This window comes from Sorghum bicolor, chromosome 4 (genome assembly GCF_000003195.3).
Source record: "Sorghum bicolor cultivar BTx623 chromosome 4, Sorghum_bicolor_NCBIv3, whole genome shotgun sequence".
NCBI lineage: Eukaryota > Viridiplantae > Streptophyta > Magnoliopsida > Poales > Poaceae > Sorghum > Sorghum bicolor.
Window position 1 is genome coordinate 8,020,929 of NC_012873.2, and position 22,084 is coordinate 8,043,012.

The window sequence follows — 22,084 nt, forward strand, 5'->3', positions numbered from 1 at the left end:
TAGGGGTTCTAGATGTGAAGAGCTTGGGAGGGCATGAAAAATGAGAGTCCAAAGAAAAAAAAAATGGGATGAGAGTTGATTTGTTTAGGAGGTGTACTGGAGTTGCTCTAAGTCTGCTATTTTAGCGTTGAGTCCTCACATGTCCCTAATCGAGCCCAACTCATTTTGTATAGTGCCATCAGCGTGGTAGATTCAGGGAAGGGGTAGCAGCTTTGTTGAAGCCAGAAGCCTTGGTGTGGACCAAGGCTCTAGAAACCTGGAAAATTTAGTCAGTGGTAGGCATGTGCTAAATAAGTTGCATTTAGTCAGTGGTAGGCACGTGTTAAAAGTATTAGCTTTAAATAAGTTGAAACATTAATACTGACTTGCCATTGCCAATAAGGGTTCAAACGGTCATATACGTACAGATACCTACAGATATGAATGAATAGAGTATTTCTCATATATGAACAGATACCTATGAATGAATATCAACACCATTTATACTATATCTAACCTAAAGATTTTGTTTGTTTTAGATTGTCAGTTAAAAGTAAGGGCACCTTGAACAATAGAGTCACTTGCAAGCTCATATGATCTGAAAAAAATATATAAAAAAGTAGTGTAACATATGGAAAAATGTGTAAGTACAAACACATGAATCCTAGAGAAGTATGAAAGCTTAGTTTTTCATGAAGAGCTAGTTTATCATTCTGTCTTTATAAAACTAAACATTTTACGTGAGCTTATTTTTTCATGAAGAGCTAGTTTATCATTCTGTCTTTATAAAATAAAACATTCTATGAGCTAGCTCTTAAAACGCCATTGGAGCTGCCCTAAGAAGCTGAAAGAAACAGTCCAATTGTTGAGCTCTCTTTCAAAAAACTGGAAAAAACTACCTTTCAAAGAAATAAACTAAAAGTTGAAAGCATGCTGAGACGATCATTTTTCTTTTGGTGTTTGGTGTGACGAGAAGCTAAAAAGTTATTACAAAAGCTAATGGAAGAAGCCAGAAGTCTGAAAGTCATTAGCTTTTAATAAAAAAGCCCAATAGTTTTCGACTGTTTCAATGCACGCAAGGAATCCAGACAGATAAATAAAACTCTACTCCCTTTGTCCAAAATACATTCATATTTTTCAAATATATATTTCTGCAAAAAAAATACATTTTTTGATTAATCTAATACATTTTATAGATTTGTTAAATTTATATTATTCAAATCCTAGAGAAGCGAGAACTTATACTATTTTTGAACTGACGGAATAGCTAGCTTGAGTTTTCTTTAGATTTTTTTGTGATTAGTTTTTTTATTACATTTCAGTTTTTTTTGATTGATCAGTTCTTCCTTTGCGCATCTCATAAAAGATAAACGGATTTGCTAGGCTCGATCGATCGGCGGCCCACCAGCGCTCTTTCAACGGCTTCAGTGTGTTGTCAAAAAAAAAACAAAAGGCTTCAGTGGGCTCAAGTGTGGTTGGCAAGACAGCCGGCCCAGGTCCGACCTCTGGGCCCTGACGACGGCACGCGTTTCACGACCAAGCATGCCCACGGCGCGAGGCGCCGACGCACTCGCCGTCTGCCAGCCCCAGCCCGCCGTGTGCTTTTGCTTTGCCATGGTGGAGAAATCAGAAGGGACTGACTACACATCTCATGGAAGACTATACTGATTGTTGTCTTCCACATTTTCAACAAATCAGTGGTTGACACGTCAAATAAGACAAACAAAAGAAGAAAAGAAAAGGCAACGTATGTTCGTCACATGAAAATAGAACTCGAAGATCTAGAAGATTTCTACAGCTATAATCTTCCAGAAATAATAAAAAGAAAACGCAAGACAGCACATATCCAGCTGCCTATTCGTAATTTTACTAGACCCGTTCGCTTTGTAGCAGGTTCTCTTAGCATCCTAAAATTAAAGAGTGCTGATGCATTTGTGCATTCAAGTGATTACATCATAACAGTCAAATAAAAACAATAGAAACTCATAATCTTTGGTAAAAAACAGTTTGCTGCCGGCATTTAAGAATCAAAATTTCTTTTGAAAGGCAGCAAACAATTAGAAGTTCAGGTAGTTTCTTGTGAGAAAAGGGCAACCAAAATAGTACTACTGAGTTGTACAGGTCCTAAGATTAAGCGAACATTGAACTTAAAACAACCATTTGTCTATTGTTCGTATATAAGTTCTCTAAAGTCATCAGGTCTGTCAATCTGTCATACTATGGTGCTTGGCTCCAAAACCTCAAATGTGTACCAGCCCACTGAACTTTGCAACTTCTGTACAACTATACTGGCATATCATTATCTAAGTTTGAAAATGGATCCAGTAAGTGAGATTTGACAATCCTTGACAATCCACATAATAAGTTATGGGTGACAGGATAAATAGTGGGTCACCGAATAGCTCATCTCCTTATCTGAGAAGGTCTGTAAAGAGGGAGAAAGAGAGACCAGTAGCGATAGGAATCCAGACCTGAACTCAAACTCCCACGCTTAGCTTAAAACAGATCTAGCACATAAGACCCAAGACACATGCTAAACTGAACTGAAAATTGTACTTGAATCACTAAACATGTATGAGATAAGTTGAAATTGCTTCTCTAGATCATGAAATGGATATGCACATACCACAAGATTTATGTGCTACTAACCTGCTTTACCTGCACAGAACAAAAATCAAAGTGAGCTGCAGCCCCTTCTCGTAAAAATTGATGAAAAGAACATGCAGCTGGGCAGTGTCTACTATCAGGTTGCTGCTGCACTGAGCATTAGAGGAAAACATGCCAACATACTGAAAACGATAAGACTGAAATAAACATTGAACCTTGAAAGTGATAATTGAAACACTCAAATTCAACCTTATAAACTAACAAAAACTGAATCTGAATCACCGAACATTCAAGGCATAATTGAATAACTGAACCTCAAACTATAAACTAACATAAACAGAAATCTAAAACACAATGCCAAATAATAAATTAAATATTTAAAGAAAAAAACACAAGGCAACTTTGATTAAATGCTATACTTGAAGCTCACGCATGCCAAACTTTAACAAAAAAACAGCATAGACAAGCATATCACAGGAAATGAAACTACATTCAGATCAGTCAGCAAATATTTTACTCACCCAAGTTAGGATACGAGAAATAACATATACTCTTTCACTCTTAATTTCTTTGAAATTCTAGTTCCATATACTTCAACACTAAACAAGATTGCTTGTTATTTGGGGGATTTTCCAACTAGTATGCAGGAACCCAGAGTATTTAACCAAAAATCCAAAACTTAAAAGCTGAGGTAAAACTCTCACTAGAAAAATAAAACCAATGTAAACTTGAATACATCTGAATCAGGAATTGGCACTGTAGGGGCAGAGGTTGCCGAGCACCTTGTCGCCTTGCCGGCGAGCTTGCCCCGGCCAAGCCCATGATCTACATTCTACTAAACAGAACCTGAACTTATACTGGAAATAAATTATACTATACTAAAACTGAATTAATTTACCCGCAGATTGTACTGGAATCAAACTGAATTTAACTGAAAATAGGTTCTACTAAACTATAACTGAATTTGAACGGAAACTAAAATGAAAATAATAGAATGAAATAAAATCACTAAAAAACAAGCACAACATGCAACTATGCTCTTAACTGAACATGGTAGATTGCTATACCATGAAAATTAACATTGCACGGGGAATGAAAAACGACACTTAGATCAGTCAGCCAAATACTTAACACCCTGAACCACTATTTTCACAAGGAGACTAGATAAAATAGTGCCTAGTAAACTAATTTTATTTAATTTCTTACCACACATGACTAGTGTTTTAGTTTTGGCAAAACAAACTTGGCATAGTGAGATGACAAAAAAATACAAAGGGCATGGAATAAATTTTTTATTGCCTGAAGCACAAAATGCATTATCAAAAGAGATCAAAAGGAATCACCAGGGCATGGATTAAAACAGTGTCCTATTCTCAGCAATGTTCGACAGTAGAACTCTTAGCTAGTGCCTCTTCTATTATCCTCGTATAACTCTCTAAAATACCATCATAGCACATTGGCACCTATAAGCCCCCTAGAGGTTGCTAGTTGTCATGCACAGGCTAGCTTCAGGGCATTGTTGCACACAAGCAAATCCATTTCGCTGGCCTAAACATATATAGAAATACAATCAAGAATTTCTCCTATAAATTTAACTATATGTGTAAAATCCTGTCAACATTAACAGAATAAGCAAATGCACAGGCAGGATCAAATCTTAATCAAACAAAACAAACAAACCCCAAAAAACTGAAAATGAATACAAACAATATAAGGTAGCAACGAACAAAATCACAAAAGACAAACCCCCAATTTTCACCTAAAATACAACAGAATCGACTAAAGTCATCTGCCGGACTTCATCCAGACCTGTAATGACATCAGAGAGAAGGGGATCTCGGAATCCTCAGAATAACCCTGGTGGTGATAGGAACCTGTTCGTGAGGCCCTGCTTCTACCGCTGGTATAGCTAGTTCCACCGCTCGCCCCCTAGGATTCCTATGCGGCATCCTCGACAACGGAGCCTAAACAACCCGATTCGTGCTCGCCTCCTTTCGCTTGCCTCTAGAGAGTCGTTGGTGTCGCGCAATCGACACCCACAACACTCTCTGCAATTTGGGGGTGACAGATATGCTAGACCGGGAGAGAGGGAGAGAAGAAGACTCACCTGTGGGCGGACGAGGGGCGGCGAAGAGGGTGACCGTGGCACGACAGCGACAGACTACGCGCCCGGGAGGGAGAGTGCGAGAGCAGGGCGTCGAGGGGTGCGGAGCAGGGAGGACCGCGCAGCTGCAACAGGCGGCCGCCACCACCGCGGACAAAGCCGTCACCGCCGCCGGCAAGGCCACGCCCACCGTCAACAGCACCGAGAACCACGACAGTCACAGTCCCAAATTGAAATGAGGCAGACAGACAACGGCCCACAACACAGAAAGCAAAGGGGAAATCCGGAAATGTTACGAGTGAGCAGGAATCTTAACAAACATCTCCACCATATAAAAGTGGAAGATAACAGAAACAAAAAAAACTGCTAGAAGATATTTAGAAATTCCGAAATCAGAAACGGACAAATAGCGACCGCGGGCCGGGGAGCCCGCCAGGCCGCCACCCCACTCGAGCGTGTCGACTCGGCCATGTGCGTGCGTGCCTTGCCTTCACAAAAGCCGTGTGGCGCTGGCTGCTGGCGCACGTGTGCGCGCACACTGACACACGCGCACGACCCTCTTCCGTCGTGCTCGCTCGCTGCTGCTGCTAGAGGGCTCCCTTCACACGGTCACTCAACCACTGTCCACTGCTGTTGCTGTCTGTGGCTTGCCGATGGCGCGTATAGTATGGCAACAGCAAACCGACCATGCATGCCTCTGCCCGACGACGCGGCGACCCCCGTCGGCCGTTGCCATGGAATGCAACGTCGTCCCACGGCGCACCTACGCGTCGTATCGTCGGCGGTAGGCCACCCGAACAAATCCTTTCCCCGGACCCACACGTCATCCTCTCCAAACCGGCCCCCCTCCAAAAGGCCTGCCCTTTTTATGCCCATCCATCCGGCCATCCTCCGGACATCAGCAGCAGCAGCCACCCCACCGCACCTCGTCACCACCACCACCCACGCAGAGCGCAGCAGACCACAGCCACCACCACCACCGCGCGCCGCCGTCGTCGCCATGGCGGTGAGCAACAACATCACGGCGTGCGTGACGCTGCTGGCGCTAATCTGCGCGGTGCCCGTGATCGCGTCAGGGATCTGGTTCGCGTCGGCGCAGGGCGAGGAGTGCGCGCGCCTGGCGCGGTGGCCCGTGGCGATCCTGGGCGGCCTGCTCCTCCTGGCGGCGCTGGCGGGCTTCGTCGGCGCGTACTGGAACCGGCGGCGCCTCCTGGCGTTCTACCTCTTCGCGATGGCGTCGCTCGTCGTGCTGCTCATCGCGCTGCTCGTCTTCGCCTTCGCCGTCACCCGGGGATCCGGCGCGTACCCGGTGCTCGGCCGCGCCTACGACGACTACCACCTCGACGGCTTCTCCATGTGGCTCAGAGGCTACGTCTCGGATGACCCTGGACGGTGGGAGAAGATCAGGGCCTGCCTCGCTGTCTCTGATACCTGCAAGAAGCTCGCCAGACAGGCTGCGTTCACCAACGCCGAGCAGTTCTATCAGTCCCACCTCTCCCCGTTACAGGTACGCATCCATTTACTATCACTCCTCCTCATCCAAAAGATTACTCTTCATTGACCTCCATTAATTACCCATGATTTTCTTACTAAGCTACTGTTCATTGAACTTCATTTTCCGTATAGTTTTCTTACTGATTTAAGAATGTACAAACCCTGCTAAGCATATGACTTACAGATGATTAGTACGAGGACTAGTAGCTTCTAGTGACACTTGCTAGCTGAGGAGACAGATAGGGAAAGAACAAGAAAAGAGGAATTTTTTTAATTGCTTTAGGCTCAATCAATCAGACGCTCTGGAGCCCTCCTCCAGAGATGCTACTACTAGAAGGGCCGGGATAGGAGGAATCAGATGACAAACTTTCTGACGGGGCTTAGTAGCAGCAAAAAGATCATGGGCAGGCATCTCTACCGTCACTGTGGCGTGGGCCTCTCTCTCTCTCTCTCGACTTTCGCCAACGACGCGAATGCCAAATGGTCTAAAGGGGCATCCATGCGTAGGACCGTGTCGCCACAATACTTCCTGGATCAAATAATCAGATGCTGACATCGACTGGGAAGTGGGAATGGGAACATAGCTGCGTGGTGGGCGTTTTCTTGGATGGAAATGCGAGCTCTTTTTTTTTTCTTGCCAGTAACAAAAGCGTTTTAAACTTTATTAGCCTCTAATTACTAGCAATGAGAAGGAACATATGGTCGGAGACTGAGAGCAGACAGGGGTGTCATGGGACGGTGCATTGGGAGTAATACAGATACTGCTGCTTTTTGTAGTTTTGTTAGCTGTTGATCTCTGTGTGGTGATTGTAATCCCTGTTTCCATCACCTCGATCTGGGTTTTTTTGGTCACCTTGACAGCCGTGTTCTTGGCTTTGCGCGACTGCGCTAGGCATGGGCACAGTGATTGTAGCTGCTGATAGGATAGTATTTTCATCTCGCTGTCCTCATCTGCGCAGAGTTTGTCTGTCAGATTACACTACACGATGATGTGTTTGGCTCCATCCATCTCTGCACCCTAGCTAATTCAATCACCAAACTGTTTATTAAAGAAAAAAGAAAAGAAAACTCCATCTGACGACTGACGCTGTGTGCATTGCTATTGTGCAAATGGAACCATGCACGGTGCACAGTCTGGTTGCTGCAAGCCGCCGTCGGTGTGCGGGTTCAGCTACGTGAGCCCGACGGTGTGGACGGCGGCGGCGCGGCCGGCGGCGGACCCGGACTGCGGGCTGTGGAGCAACGACCCGGGGCAGCTGTGCTACGAGTGCGAGTCCTGCAAGGCGGGCCTCCTGGAGACGCTCCGGGACCAGTGGCACAAGGCCAACATCGCGCTCGTCGTCGCCACCGTCGCCCTCGTCATCCTCTACCTCGTCGGCTGCAGCGCCTACAAGAACGCGCAGGCCGCCGCCATCTTCAGCCGCTACAAGTACTAGTAATTAATTAAGCTGCTGCCGTCTGCATGCCGATGATCCATGTGGTTAAGGGTTTTTACGGTTTTTTGTCATGTATTTGGATTGTGGATTGTGGATTTGTGTGTGTGTGTGTGTGTCCTGGTGAAGCGTATGCATTTGTAGCGGCGGTGGTGCTGGTGTGTTTGCAGACTTGGTTCATCATGGTAGTGGTAGATGTGTAAGGTAGAGGAGATGTGTAAGATTAGGTAATGGTGTTTTTCCTATTTGCCGACGAGTAATGTATCTTATCTGATATCTGAAGTTCTGAACAAGTGGCCAGCAAGTGAGATGTACTGCTGCTGGATCAAGGCTGATTGATTCAGATTCGTAAGTACGTTGTTTACTGACATTGAGGGAACTCAGATTTGCTGTGCGTAGTAGGTTGAGTCAGATCTGTCAGCATGTTCTTTGGACTCTTTCCATCGTACTCGTACGCTGCGTTGCATTGGATGCCGATCGTCGAGAACAGTAACGGGCTCCGACAAGCGACAAAGGGATGCTGCCTGGAGGTCACCCAGCCGATGCCACTCCAGACCCATGACTCGTACGTGTCACTGACAGAGCCGGTAACGATTTTGCAACAAAGAAACGTTCGCGGAGAAACCTGTATACACACACACAAATGACATGGCACAATGCATTGCTAGCTTATTGGCCTGTGCAAAGATCGCTCGATGCGATGCGATGCCCTTGGTAGTAGTAGTAGTAGTGGTAAGAACACAAACACTGTGCACGAGCAAACGCCCGCTCACTGACACTGTCACTGCTGCTGCATTCAGTTGTACCTCCCTTGCTCATGTTCCTGTGCCTGTGCGTGCTTGGGGGGATGGCAGCTGCTGCCTGTGGTGCTCAAGACCCTGAAGGCGGAGACGAGGGCGAGCGCGACGAAGCAGGCGAGCGCGGCGGCGTGCAGCGCCAGCGACACCGTGGCCTTGCCGCAGAAGCGGCCGAAGTAGGAGCACACCTCGCCCCACGACACCTCCCGGTCGCCGCGCCGCGCCAGCTGCAGCAGCTCCGCCGCCGCCGACGCCGACGTCACCAGCAGGTACGCCGACGCCTCCATATAGGGCCACCCATCCCGTGCATGCGCAAGCGATATCGTCAGTGAGGTCAACAGTCGATGAATCGTGTATAGTAAACAGAATCGCTTGGGCCTTGTTTAGTTCCAAAAAAATTTGCAAAATTTTTCAGATTCTCCGTCACATCGAATCTTTAAACGTATGCATGAAGTATTAAATATAGACGAAAATAAAAACTAATTGCACAGTCGAAATTGACGAGAGAAATCTTTTGAGCTCAGTTAGTCTATGATTGGACAATATTTGTCAAATACAAACAAAAGTGCTACAGTGTCGATTTCCCAAAATTTTTTGGAACTAAACAAGGCCTTGGTTGTTCTGCTTTTCAGTTTTCAACGTTGCTGAACTCAGCTTGATGCTATCATATATATATATATCTTCTACTGCTACTTCTCTACTCTTGTCCTGATCAGTTTAATTTGTCGATGGAAAATTGTCTCCTCACTCACCAATAAATTGAGCACAGGTAATTAAGAGCATAATATATATATATATATATATATATATATATATATATATATATATATATATATATATATACACTGTAGAGTAGAGAATAGATGTTGGGTGAGATCTCACCTGATCCATGACGAGAATCACCCAGTCGTAGCGCGCGAGGGGCTTCAAGGACGACAGCAAGATGGAGACTAGCGCGTACGCAGCGGTGACGGCGTTGACGCCCACCAAATAGCTGACAAAATGATGCGCTTTCTTTCAAGGAGAATCCATCCGAAATTGTGTTACAAATTCGAAAAGGGAGAAATTAAGCAAGCAAGAGGGTTAACAGCCCAATAGAGTGAATTCAATTCTAACTAATGCTTACTGCAAGTCTAGTCTATGGCACGGAGATGCTTTTATAAGCAGAGACAGCAATTGAGATAATTTAACCTGACGGTGTGGATGATGCTTAATTAGAGCACCGACCTACCTGAATCCGGAGAGGTCGGAGAACTTGACCTCCCCGTAGGTGTCGTCGGCCTGCGCGTTGGTGGCCATCTCCCAGAGGGAGGCCAACGCGAGCGGCACGACGCAGACCCTCAGCGCCATCTCGGGGACCTTGAGCCCCGACGCCGCCATGGCCCCTGGAGGCCTGGACTCACTCGTGTGCAAGTGCCGTAGAGCAAGGGGAAGAAGATGGAGGAGGGTACACGACACGAGTAGTTTGGCGCACTCAGTAGCGTCCAAAGCGTGGCGAGCTACAGGGGATATATAGGGCCCGGCCGTGTCCCGGGGAGAAAAGATGCAGCGATGAATGCGGCTGGCCCACGGAATGTACGGAGAGGCGGAGTGGAACCGTTTGGTTTCGGCTACGTTCACATGCTTAGGCCTTGTTTAGGTTTATAAAAATTTGCAAAATGGACACTGTAGCATTTATGTTTGTATCCAATCATAGATTAATTATACTCAAAAGATTTATCTCACAAATTATAGGTAAACTATGCAATTAGTTATTTCTTTAATCTATATTTAATGCTCATGCATGTTCCGTAAGATTTGATGTGATGGGGATCTGAATTTTTTTTTTGCAAAATTCTTGCTTTGCCTTGTTCTGTTAGCGAAAACTTTTGGATTTCGCTACTGTAGCACTTTCGTTTTTATTTGACAATTATTGTCCAATCATAGACTAACTAGGTTCAAAAGATTCGTCTCGCAAATTACAGATAAACTGCGTAATTAGTTATCTTTTTTTATCTATATTTAATGTTCCATGCATGTGCCATAAAATTCGATGTGACGGAGAATCTTGAAAAGTTTTGGGAACTAAATAAGGTCCCTGTGAAAAAATTCTACGTACTGTAGTATTTGTGTTATTTTGTAATTATTGTCCAACTATAGACTAATTAGACATAAAAGATTCATCTCGTAAATTACAGATAAATTATGTAATTAGTTTTTTAACTATATTTAATGCTTCATATATGTGTTGTAAGGTTTGGTGTGACAAAAAGTCTTGAAAAGTTTTTGGGTTATAGGTAAGGTTGAGTTGCAATCTTCCTCTGTTCTCTGTTTCAGGCCTTATTTAGTTCGCAAAATTTTTTGTTTTTAGCTACTGTAGTATTTTGTTTTTATTTGACAAATATTGTCCAATCACGAAGTAACTAGGCTCAAAAGATTCATCTTATAAATTACAGATAAACTGTGCAGTTAGTTTTTATTTTCGTCTATATTTAATGCTCCATGCATACGACCAAAGATTCGATATGAGGGGAAATCTTGAAAATTTTTGCGAACTAAACAAGGCCTCAGCTACGTTCACATGTCGTTGTGTTTTGTGGTAGATGGCGAGGATATAATAATATACGAATAAAATAAGCCATTTTGGTGTTGGCCCATTTCGTTAGTGGGCGAGGCCAGTTGGGTTTTCTTTTTGTTGCGAGCTATGATGACGCTGAGGCCGCCGTCCTGTGTGAACCGAGATGCGTCTCTGATGGAATGTTGATCCTGATGCCCACTGGTTTAGTTTCAAATGTTTTCTGGTAAAATAAACACTATAGCATTTTTGTTTGAATTTGACAAATATTATTTGATCATAAATTAACTAGGCTTAAAATATTCGTCTCGCAAATTACAGTTAATCAGTGTAACTAATTATTGTTTTTATTTATATTTAATACTCTACGCATATGCCGCAAGATCCGATTTGATGAAAATTTTAAAAAAATTGTAAAATATTTTAAAACTAAACAAGGTCTAAAGAAGCTTACACGCGGCAAAGCTGAGCACGCGCCGTCCCCACCACGACCGCCCAACCCAACAGCGGAGCCCCCGCAGCATACTCCTACTGGTAGCTAGGGATACACGCGCGGCTCACGTCAGCGGCCGCCCGTGGTGACGTGGCCTCAACGCCGGCAGCTGCACTCCACAGGTTGGGCTTGGGCGGCGGCCAGATTCCTCTGCGCTCTCTGGGCCCGTGCGCTCGCTACCGGCTGCTCTGCTCTGTTTTTTGGGCCTATTCCCAGCTGCTGCTTACGGGCCCTTTCCTTACCATGAGATGGAGTTTTCGTAAGGAAAAGGTCCACTTTATTAGGTCCCTTAACTTTCACGAAAATCTAATTTCCATCTCTGAACTTTAAAACCAGATAAAATACATCTCTTAACTTTTAAAACAGTACACATTACATCTTTGACCTTGTTTTGAAAGCGGTTTTGTCTTTTTTTTTATTTATTTTGGATGAATTTTTTAAAAAAATCACAGTAAATCATATAAAAATCATAAAATAGAAAACTTAATTTTGTTGAACTTCAGATGATTAGATCTACACATTGAATATATAATATAGTATGTTTTAGTACCAATTTTTTATGCAGCTTTAGATCTATGCTTTTCTGTAATTAATTAGACTAATTATAGCTATAGTTACTATGGTCCAATTATGATGAAATTTATATGGTGGGCTAATTATTCTATGCTTGAGTTGTATTAAAAATTTCATAATCATTGGATCATGTATTACTTAGTTATAGATTTATTTAGGTTTATGCTTGTTAAATCTTAATAAATCTATAACTAAGTTATACATGATCTAATAAGTATGAAATTTTTACCATAGTTTAAAAAAATAATTAGCCCAACATAAAAAATTCACCACAATTGGACCATACAAACTATAGCTATGAATTATTCTAATTAATTATAGAAAAACACATATCTAAAGCTACAACAAAAACTTTGTACTAAAGCATATCATATTATATGTTCACTGTGTAGCTCTACTTATCTAGAGTCCAACAAAATCAGATTTACTATTTAATGAATTTTATGTGATTTACTATAATTTTACAAATATTTAGCTGAAATAAATAAAAAAAGAAAAAGACAAAACTGCCTTCAAAACTGCTCATAACCATGGCAGGGATGTAATATGCACAAAAGTTGAGGGATGTATTTTACCTAATTTTGAAGTTCAGGGATGAAAAATAAACTTTCACGAAAGTTGAGGAACTTAAGGTGAACTTCTTCCTTTTCTTAATCTACTGTCGCGGCAGCCCTCCTCTACATCATGTAATTCGGTGCCTCGATCCCCAACAGAAGATTTTAAGGGAAATAAGATAGACGAACCGGTGGAGTTGCTCTAAGCGCTGATATTATGACCGTGGCTAAAAGTACTGCTCGCTGGTTTATTCTGAGAGAAAAATACGGTTTGTTCGTCGAAATAGTACGACTCATAAGATAAACGGATAGAATAGGCTAGTATCTAATTACGGGACGACGGATTACGCGCCAAACTGAAACAAATTAATCTAACGCAATCGTTTCCCCTTGTGTTATTCATTTTACGTACGTAACGTGCAAAACCACCAACGGTACTACTTTGATGTTTAATTGACACTAGATTAATGCTTTAAAATTGTATAAGGTATATGGCTTCTCTATGTCATATTCAATAATGTTTTGGTGGTTTAAGTGGCAACACAAATAATAACAGCAACAGGTGCGTTAACAACTTAACATGCCAATTTACGGGTATTTAGGTCCCAATAGATGCAAGGTGTGAGAAAATAGCGCAAAGAAAACCAATGAAATCAGCCAATACTAAGGAAAAATTACGTGACCAGAAGGTTTGGTCCCTATAAATGACCTACCTAGAAAAAGAAATACACAGCACGAGGTACATGCCCACAACATGTACGCAAACTCACCAACAGTGCTATACAAAATTAGTTTTTTTTAGGAAACAGGAGGGGTTTCACCCCCTACTGGAATTTATTGAAGAAACAAAATGTACAAAGTGTTACAAGCCTCACTTAGGAGACAAAAAAAGAGTGGAAAAAGATAAAAAATATTATACATAAGCTTGTAGCCATGTCTTCATCGATGGTTGCATGTCACTCTTTGCTCGTAGGATAACTTGAGCAAATTCTTGTTTGAAGATCTCCTTACAGCGACGGATAGAGTTGTCAATGCCTCTGAAGATCTTATCATTTCGCGAGGACCAAATTGCCCAACACATTGTTACTATTACATCCATGAAGAAAGGTGCAAGAAGCTGAGATTTAAGAATTTCCACAATTTGGCAAACGCTCATACTATTTGGCACTATTACCTGAAGACTCCACCAACAAGAAATTGAAAAAGGACAATGAAAGAAGAGGTGGGTAAGGTCTTCATCAATATTGCTATGACAAAGAACACAGCAGTAGGAAGGTAAGTGCATGTTTTTCCTGTGAAGGAGGGATCTAGTATTAAGGCGATCATTAAGAAGGAGCCAAAAGAAGATTTTCCTCTTGTTTTGGGAAAACAATTGCCATAACCAGCGAAAGGCAGGATGAGGGTTGTGCTGTCCAACAAGGTGAAGGTAGGCATTATGGGAAGAAATGGTTCTGTGGCCATTGTTGTAAGTCCAAATGTCACATTCATTTGTTAGTTGCAAGTTTTGAAGGAGAGTAGACAGGTTAAGGAACTGCAGATAGGCTTCAGAGGTTAGAGGAAGATGGAAAAGGGAATGAAGATCAGTAGAGGAGCAAGCAGTGGCCAACGAAATTCTTGGGTTTCGGGCAAAAGAAAAGAGCTCAGGGTATTGGTGATTTAGAGGAGCATTGGTCCAGTGATCAAACCAAAGGAGACAAGTAGATCCATTTTTTATTGTGACTGTGGAAAGGTTCTTAAAAGAATTAAGAGATTTTAAGATATCACGCCACCAAAAGGATCCCCTAAAATAGACATTTAAGAAAGGGAGTTTAGCTCCTGAGTAGTATTTGTCCCAAACAAGCTGAACCCAGAGAGTGTTATCTTTATTAAAGAATTTGTGAAGATGTTTTAGAAGAAGACTTTCATTTTGTTTGTTGATGTCAAGGATGCCCAAACCTCCTTCATTTTTTGGTAGGCAGCATTTGGGCCAAGCGGCTTTAGGAGGTTTTCTGCTACTAATGTCAGAACCCCTCCAAAGACAATGTCTTCTGAACCTATCAATTTGATCCACTATGGTCTTAGGGAGCAGATAGCTGCTCATAGCGAACATTGGTAGGGCAGTTAAAATCCAGTTAGTGAGCTGTAATCTGCCTGCTTCATTGAGAAAGGATGAGAAAGCAGCAAGCCTTCTTTCGCATTTAGTGGTTAGTGGCCAGAAGTCTGCTACTGATGGTTTAGAAAGGGAAAGGGGGAGACCTAAGTAGGTAAAAGGGAGGTCACCAATAGGGCAACCTAGAATTTGAGCAAGAGGTTGGGTTGCATCTTGGTGCAGATTAAGGGGAACCATCATGGACTTAGAATAATTAACTTTAAGCCTTGAGGATTCAGCAAAGGAGGAGAGGATGCCTTTTAAATGAGCAAGTTCAGTGGGACAGGCTTTGATAAAGATAAGGGTGTCGTCAGCATATTGTAGAATAGGGAAATCTTGATCAGTAATGGGGATGAAGGCTAAAATTTTTTGACTTGACTACATAATTTTAGTGCTACATAAACGAACTAAACTATCTAGACCTATCTTACTATGAAACACCTATCATGTACATTCTATATACGAAAAATCATTTTTGTTTACTACTACTACTAGTAGTAGAACGGGCAATCAGGCAGAAGCAATGCCCGATGCCTCTACTGGCTTCGAGAAAATCCTCTGGCCTGGCGACAATAATGCCTGAGGATCATATCTGGCCTTTAGCTCAGCAATTTGCCTCCATTTTGTCCCAAAATGTTGTCGCCACCCATCTTGAGACGTGTAGTGTGGCAGGTACTGTTTGCATTCTATGCCTGCCTGATCACAGAAGTCCAACACCGCCTTGTTCCCTCTCTCAAGCTGGGGCACATCATCCATGGACAATGCCGACCACAGCATACTCACAGCATAAAACACGTCGTCGTTCATGGTTGGGGTCACTGCTGTCATCCGATCGTCCCACATATCCTTGTTCATAGGGTACATGAGAATGATCCCAGCTGGGTTGGCGTCCTTGAGGAGAGCCTTGAACACGCCATTGTCGAAGTCGAGGATGCGAGACCGCGGGACGAAGAGGTTCAGCCATGGGTGTGGGACCTCCCACACGCCGGCTGACCGGAGCACACTCTCCTCCTCCCGCACCCGGTCGAGGAATTGCATGAACGTCACATCCTTGGTGAACACAAACCCTTTCTCGAAGCTAAGCTGATCCAGGAGTGCCTTCATTTTCTGCAACAATCAATAGCAACATCGAATGAGTTTCCTTTCATCCAAAGCAATATATGCGGTGTAAAATCATGGAAATGACAATGAAATTATATTCAACTTTTTATGTTCGAGTTAATTTGTACCTTATCCATGGATATGGCATTGTCCTCGGTGTAGTACATGGCAGCTTCGATGTAGTAGATTGCCACGGATCCAGTCCTGGAAGCGAGCCTAGCAAGCCTAGCAAGATCGGTGCCGGAGAAGAACGGTGTTGATTTAGGACCTTCGATGAAGGACCGGTTGAGCTGGACTTGGCCTTCAACATAGTCGAAACCGATCAGACCAGTCCGATTTGATATGAGAAGCTCCTGATCCTTGGTGAAAGTGGCGACGTCCGAGTAGGCAAGACGAACCCAGCGCACCCTCTTCGGCGCCGGCGCAAGCCGGATCCGAGCCCGGGTTATGACCCCGAACTGGCCCAATCCACCCAGAGCCGCGAAGAACAGGTCCGAGTTCACGTCCCTGGAGCATGTCACCATCTCGCCTGTCCCTGCATTGATCATCATAGATAAACTGTTATTAACATGCGTGTGTTACTCCTGATTATTAGTTGTCTATATAATTTTCACTTGGAGTAATTACTATTGTTACTGCTGTATGTAATGATCGGTCGATACCTGTGACAACGTCGAGTTCTTGCACGTTGGCGATCTGAGGGCCGTGCCGGAACGCCTGCCCGCCGATGCCCGCGTTGGAGAGCGTGCCGCCGACGGTGAGCCGGAGGTAGTCCGTCCACACGCGTGGCGCCAGGCCGTGTCGCAGCGTCGCGCGGAGGACGTCGACCCACAGCTGCTCTCCGCCGGCGTCGACGAACGGCTCCGCGCCGGCCGCGGACACGTTGATGCGTGGCGCGCGGTGACCGCGCCCGAGCGAGCTCATGTCCACGACGACGCCGCCCGGTGCGAGCGCCTGGCCGCGCCAGGAGTGGCCCTCCCCGCGCGGCGCCACGGGGAACGGCGCGGCCGACGAGGCGGAGAACCGGATGAGCTCGGCGATGTCAGCGGGCGTGGCGGGATGGAACACGGCCTCCGGCGCGGCCTTCACCATCTGGCCGAAGTCCGTCGACGCCTTCGCCGTCGAGTTGCGATCTGTGCGGATCCTCGGCGCGATGCCCAGGCTGAAAAGATCGTCCGGGAGGCCGGCGGCAGGCAGTGGCCGGAGCTGGCTGGCAACGACGGAGAGGACGCTGCTGAGAATGGCGAAAGCCAGGAAACAAGTGTTTGCCATGCTTCGTTCTCTTGCTGCAACTAGTGGGACGTGGGAGTTGATTATTTGACTCTGGTGATCAGAAACCAGAAATGGAGAGATTGTTTGTGTTTTCTTGTGGTCAAGAACTCCCCAGGTATATATAGGATACCATTCAGCCTTGCAGACGTTGACAAATGGAACTGATTGACTTTTGGGGGGAAAAAAGAAACAAGAATGCACCTGAAGCATGGGCATGACTGGGGAAAACTTTATGTTAACAGGGTTCTATATACAGGTTTTGAGCTTTTGACTTGTAGAGAGAGTATCCTCATGTACCATAAAAGAAGAGAGAGAGAGAATATCCTAATGAATATTGGTCAGAGCAATCTCTTTCTATCCTCGCCTTCTTTTAGTTTCTGAAGACCATGCTTGTTCAGAGAATAATTAAATACGGAGTAAATATTTCTTCTGCCTTGCTGGCTGAAAAATACATAATCTATATAACATAGTGGCCAAACAGTAAGCCGCTAGTTGGTCTAATAACTCAAATTGTTAAAATCAAATTTATGCTATATAGTAAAAATTTAAGCTTGATAAAATCAAAAGGCGAAACTTGTGTATCGTCGCAGCAATATTAAAATAAAAGTGACTGTAGCGATCAACTGACGGTAGGAGAGTAGGAGACAGACTGATGATGCCAGTAGGTAAACTGAAAATTGACTGTCGCTTTCTATCACAGCATATATAATAGACTTGAACTATTCAAGATAATATCTGCATTGACATTGGAGTTTGTTCATTTAATTTCCGGCAGGAATAAAATAATGGACTCACAGGAACGTAAACATTTTTTGTTTTGATCGAATCCAATGCTATTATAACTGTGAGTTGATGTGCGCTCAGATGAGAAATTTAAACTCGATGTCTAAGAAAAATAAATCCTTCCGACGGCTGGATTATTGTATAAAAAATGTGAGGATGCATGAACATAGGGGGCCTTAAATTTATCAGACCAAATAAAATCTGCAGATATATGTCAACTGATTGAATACTACCATGTGTCTGGTGAGGATGAAGAATTAATGCCTCTAAATAGAGAGATGTTGAATATGTGTGTTCTTAAAGTCAAGAACTCAAATTATATTTATGGGATGTTATTTTTTATCCTTGCAAACGTTGATAAATGAAATCATTATAAAACTTGTAAAATTTGAATTTTTTTTTACAATCTTGAAACCAATGGATTTTTGGTAGAGAAGAAAAGGAATGTACTTGACAACTAGAGAAATTTGGTTTCATTCCCTTGTTTTTGTTTCTAATTTAAAGAGACTAGTCAAAGACTATATCTTGGTTTCATATGCTTTAAAAAAGTTTATTTTATTATTGTAAGTTGATTTTACATATTTAGTTGGAAAGATAAAAGTCATGTTACATTTATCATAAAAATATTTTAACCCCCCCATAAATTTGTAATATTCTTATGAGTGCTCCTAATTACTCCTTACAAGCTGTGGATAAGGCCCTTGTATTGGGTTGGTTGATACCTATGGCCTCTACTCCTTGTTTATATAGTCTCTTCCAAAGCCCTCATACATGCAAGTAGGCTTCCTACTCCTAGTAGACTTTTGCACTCAAGTCCTAACAGAACTAGAAGTCCTAATAACACACCTCTACTAAGTCCTATTACTAGTAGGATTTGACCACCATACCTCCAACTTGACTCTAATCCTTTGAAGTAATTGTGTTCGTCCAAGAATTCGCTCCAAGTCAGCTCTTTTTTATTTATACGCTCCCGATTAAGAGTGCCTCCATCAGAGGGGCTCATGCACATTACCACAATACATGTGTTAGTGCCTAGGATCGAGTGCCTAAACCTTCCACTTGGGAGCTCCTTCATCGTGTAGTTTGGTTAACCACACCACCTTCTCCTATTGACCTCCATGCCATAGGTTTGTACCACCTCCAAGCTCCGCTTGCTCGCTAGTACTGTGTGGTTGGTCCCCACCATGTCTTTCTTCTTCTAATAGCTTGTGGTTTCACATTTGCAATCATCTTTCCAACCTTGCACTTGATCGTAATTGAGATTTGACTATCTGTCTTTGATGAGACGACTTGCTTCTTTTGATAAGTTTTTTACCTAATCTCCCTATGGTTGCACCACCCATGATACTTCCTAGCACGCAGTACCGTCCATTAATCCTTACTTTCCATAATTACCTGCACTTTGCAAGTAACTCGCATGACTCCACCTTGTACTGATAAGACATAAACTTGGAGTTCTAGGACCTCACAGATATTAGATTCCTTTTCAAGCCTAGGATATAGCAAACCCCATACTCCATACAATTCGCTAAGTGAACAGTTCTATTTATCAGGTGTAGAGATCCTTCGTCAAACATCTCCCTCACCGAATATATATGGAAGCAACAATGTGAACCTAGTATCCAATCATGAATAGTACCTAGTAGACTAATGATAACTACATCACTTTCATCCTCACTTGCCATTGAGCATGCTCCTCTCATAGTCTTCAAACTTGGACAATAATTTATCATGCGACCCTCCTTTGACACATAGCATGTGTGTTATCCCTGCTCTTGCCTTTCTTCTTCCCATGATTCTTGACTTTTCCTACTCCACTTGAAACAATCAAAACTTGATCACCTGAGAATGAAGATTACTACAACTTCTTCAAGGACTCCACCTCTAATAGGTATGCAACTGTCACATTGAAGTTGAGAGTGGTTTTCCCAATGAGAATATTCATAATTACTTTTTCCCACGATGGTGGTAAAGATGAACCTTATTATTCTCACTAGGTGTGTAACAAGCTTGTTGAAGAAATTTAGATGGTCAATGAATCATGTACCTTCCTCCATATGTAACCTAAATAGTCGATGCTTTAGTACCCACCGATTTGTCAGCGACTTTTCCATATATGGATCTTCTAACCTATTCCATAATTTCAATGGTGTTGATCATCGAGTAGTTTACTTGATCAGAGAGACATAGCCGACTTATACTGACAACCTTCCACCCCATCACCTTCCAATCTTCATTAGTTGTCTTGTCTAGAATGGTGCCCTTAAGAGCATCAATCAATTCTTGTTGGACAAGCACATAGGTTACCACATATTTCGACACGCTAAAATCCCCTTTGCCATCAAATTCCTCTACTCGATTCCACCTGACATCATCTTTATTTTATACTTCCTAAATCAATCTGATCTTGGTGTTGACATCACTTATTATAATCTGATACTCCTAGTTATGCGCAACAACCCTTGGTCTTTGAAAGGATATCACACAAGCTTGCACCATATTAATAACTATGTAGTCGAATCATGTAGAAACCCATAGATGATGGTGTTAAAGCAATCAAGACAAAATATTAGTATTTTGGTAGAGCCTACTGCAAATTCTATAAGGGCAACTCCAAAATAGTATGTTGATATTTCTTATGTTCAATTGGATAATTTCGCAAGTGCACATAATATCGATGTAGAACTTCACCCAGGAGTATTCCGAGTATCGTATTTAGGAAAGCGTATGTCAAAGATGATTGATTGAAATGATTTTCAATGACTAAGTTATAGACAATCATTTGACTCTATAGCGGGTAACGATAATAACAAAAGTAGTGTAATATAAGTGAGAAGAAGAGAATTCAGGTCTAGACTTAGTTGGTTGTACATGAAACTAATGTTGTTGTTTCTTCTTCCTCTCTGGGAATTATCTAGAGTTATGAATTGCTCTCCACGGTGAAAACCAATGGCCTAGCCTATACTTCTTGGATCATGGCAATGACAGCGTGCATGTATGTCATTTTCTACTTCATGCATTGCTTTTGATAGTTTTTCTTCGAGGTTTATGCATTGTTAAGGTGCACAAAAGAAGATAGTTGTGTGTTTTAAGTTGTAACTCGCCATAGCATAATATCATGTCCTTGTCCTTTAATGATCATAGCTTGTGTGCATCCTAACAATGTAGAGACCAGAAGTGGTTTTAGATCAATAATATCATCTTAACGTCATTACCACTGATAGATACTCCTATATGTTCTTTTATCTAAAAGCAATTTCTATAATTGTGTTTTTTCACAACTAGCGTTTGAGCATTCCAACAAAAGCTTAATCAATTGGCTTTTTCCCTCTAACAACCCAAAACAAATTTGAACAAATAGACTTCTCTAAAAGATTCAAGCCAATCTACAATTATCTCCTAACAACCCATAAAAATAGGTAACTTGGTGCTTCTACCCCTATTCTAGACTGAATGGTGATTTTGCTCCTACTTTATTAGCTTTGTGATTTTGCCCCCGCGATTTTGAAATAAAGCGTCCATCTACCCCTATTTTCTAACATTTTTAAAGGGTAATTTAAATGAAAATAATTTATGAAAAAGAAATTAGAAAGAAGATGACCAGTGTTGTTTTTATGATAATTGACTATCATGTTGCGGTGACTAGTGTAGTCGATTATCATGTTGTGAGATTTGTCTAGAGTTTTTACAATGCATGTCATTTAGTTTGCAACATGCTAAAGATGTAGTTGATTTATCCATAATATAGTTTTGATAAATAGGCCAGCGTATGGGGTCAAGTGCAATTTTTTAATCTATTTGGCTTTGTTGGAAATGATGCAACATTTGACAACAACTATTTCACTCTTATTTGTAGCTTATTTTTAGGGTAACTTCCTAGATATCTTTGAACCATCATATATATAGAAGGAGAACAAAATATCACTTTTAAAGTGGGCCTGTGCCACATTAGAGACTAGCTATGGAGATCTTCACTAAGCATGTAGGTCTTCTTTTAAGAGGAATATTTCTTTAGTAGCTAATCCTTTGCTTTGTTTCATTTCTTAGAGTTTTTCGTAAAACATCTAGAGGGTGGAATTATACTAATGATTACTTCTATACAAAACTCTTATAAGGTCTAAATATATATTTTTAAATAAAAAAATTAAAAGATCATGGGTCACCATCGCGTGCCCTGGCAGTAGTACCCTCTACCCTACAAATATCTTACAA

General features: G+C 42.4%; 3 protein-coding genes and 1 long non-coding RNA gene across 4 annotated transcripts; 1 reads left to right on the top strand and 3 right to left on the bottom strand.

The window, feature by feature from the left end:
- LOC110434586 lies at positions 2,314 to 5,081 on the bottom strand. Its single transcript, XR_002452121.1, has 2 exons — positions 4,694 to 5,081; positions 2,314 to 2,637 (listed from the first exon to the last, which is right to left on the bottom strand). It is a non-coding gene; the product is annotated as an uncharacterized LOC110434586 (long non-coding RNA).
- On the top strand, positions 5,343 to 7,985 carry LOC8073762 (tetraspanin-2). The gene is made up of 2 exons (XM_002451734.2): positions 5,343 to 6,197; positions 7,318 to 7,985. Exons 1-2 carry the CDS (start codon positions 5,358 to 5,360, stop codon positions 7,618 to 7,620), a joined length of 1,143 nt encoding a protein of 380 aa, XP_002451779.2. The 5' UTR covers positions 5,343 to 5,357; the 3' UTR covers positions 7,621 to 7,985.
- Positions 8,190 to 9,909, bottom strand: LOC8073763 (CASP-like protein 2D1). The gene is made up of 3 exons (XM_002453498.2): positions 9,646 to 9,909; positions 9,297 to 9,408; positions 8,190 to 8,695 (listed from the first exon to the last, which is right to left on the bottom strand). Exons 1-3 carry the CDS (start codon positions 9,792 to 9,794, stop codon positions 8,414 to 8,416), a joined length of 543 nt encoding a protein of 180 aa, XP_002453543.1. The 5' UTR covers positions 9,795 to 9,909; the 3' UTR covers positions 8,190 to 8,413.
- LOC8085530 (cytokinin dehydrogenase 7) lies at positions 14,634 to 17,269 on the bottom strand. The gene is made up of 3 exons (XM_002453499.2): positions 16,480 to 17,269; positions 15,946 to 16,352; positions 14,634 to 15,823 (listed from the first exon to the last, which is right to left on the bottom strand). The coding sequence occupies exons 1-3, from the start codon at positions 17,087 to 17,089 to the stop codon at positions 15,227 to 15,229; spliced, it is 1,614 nt and encodes a 537-aa protein (XP_002453544.1). The 5' UTR covers positions 17,090 to 17,269; the 3' UTR covers positions 14,634 to 15,226.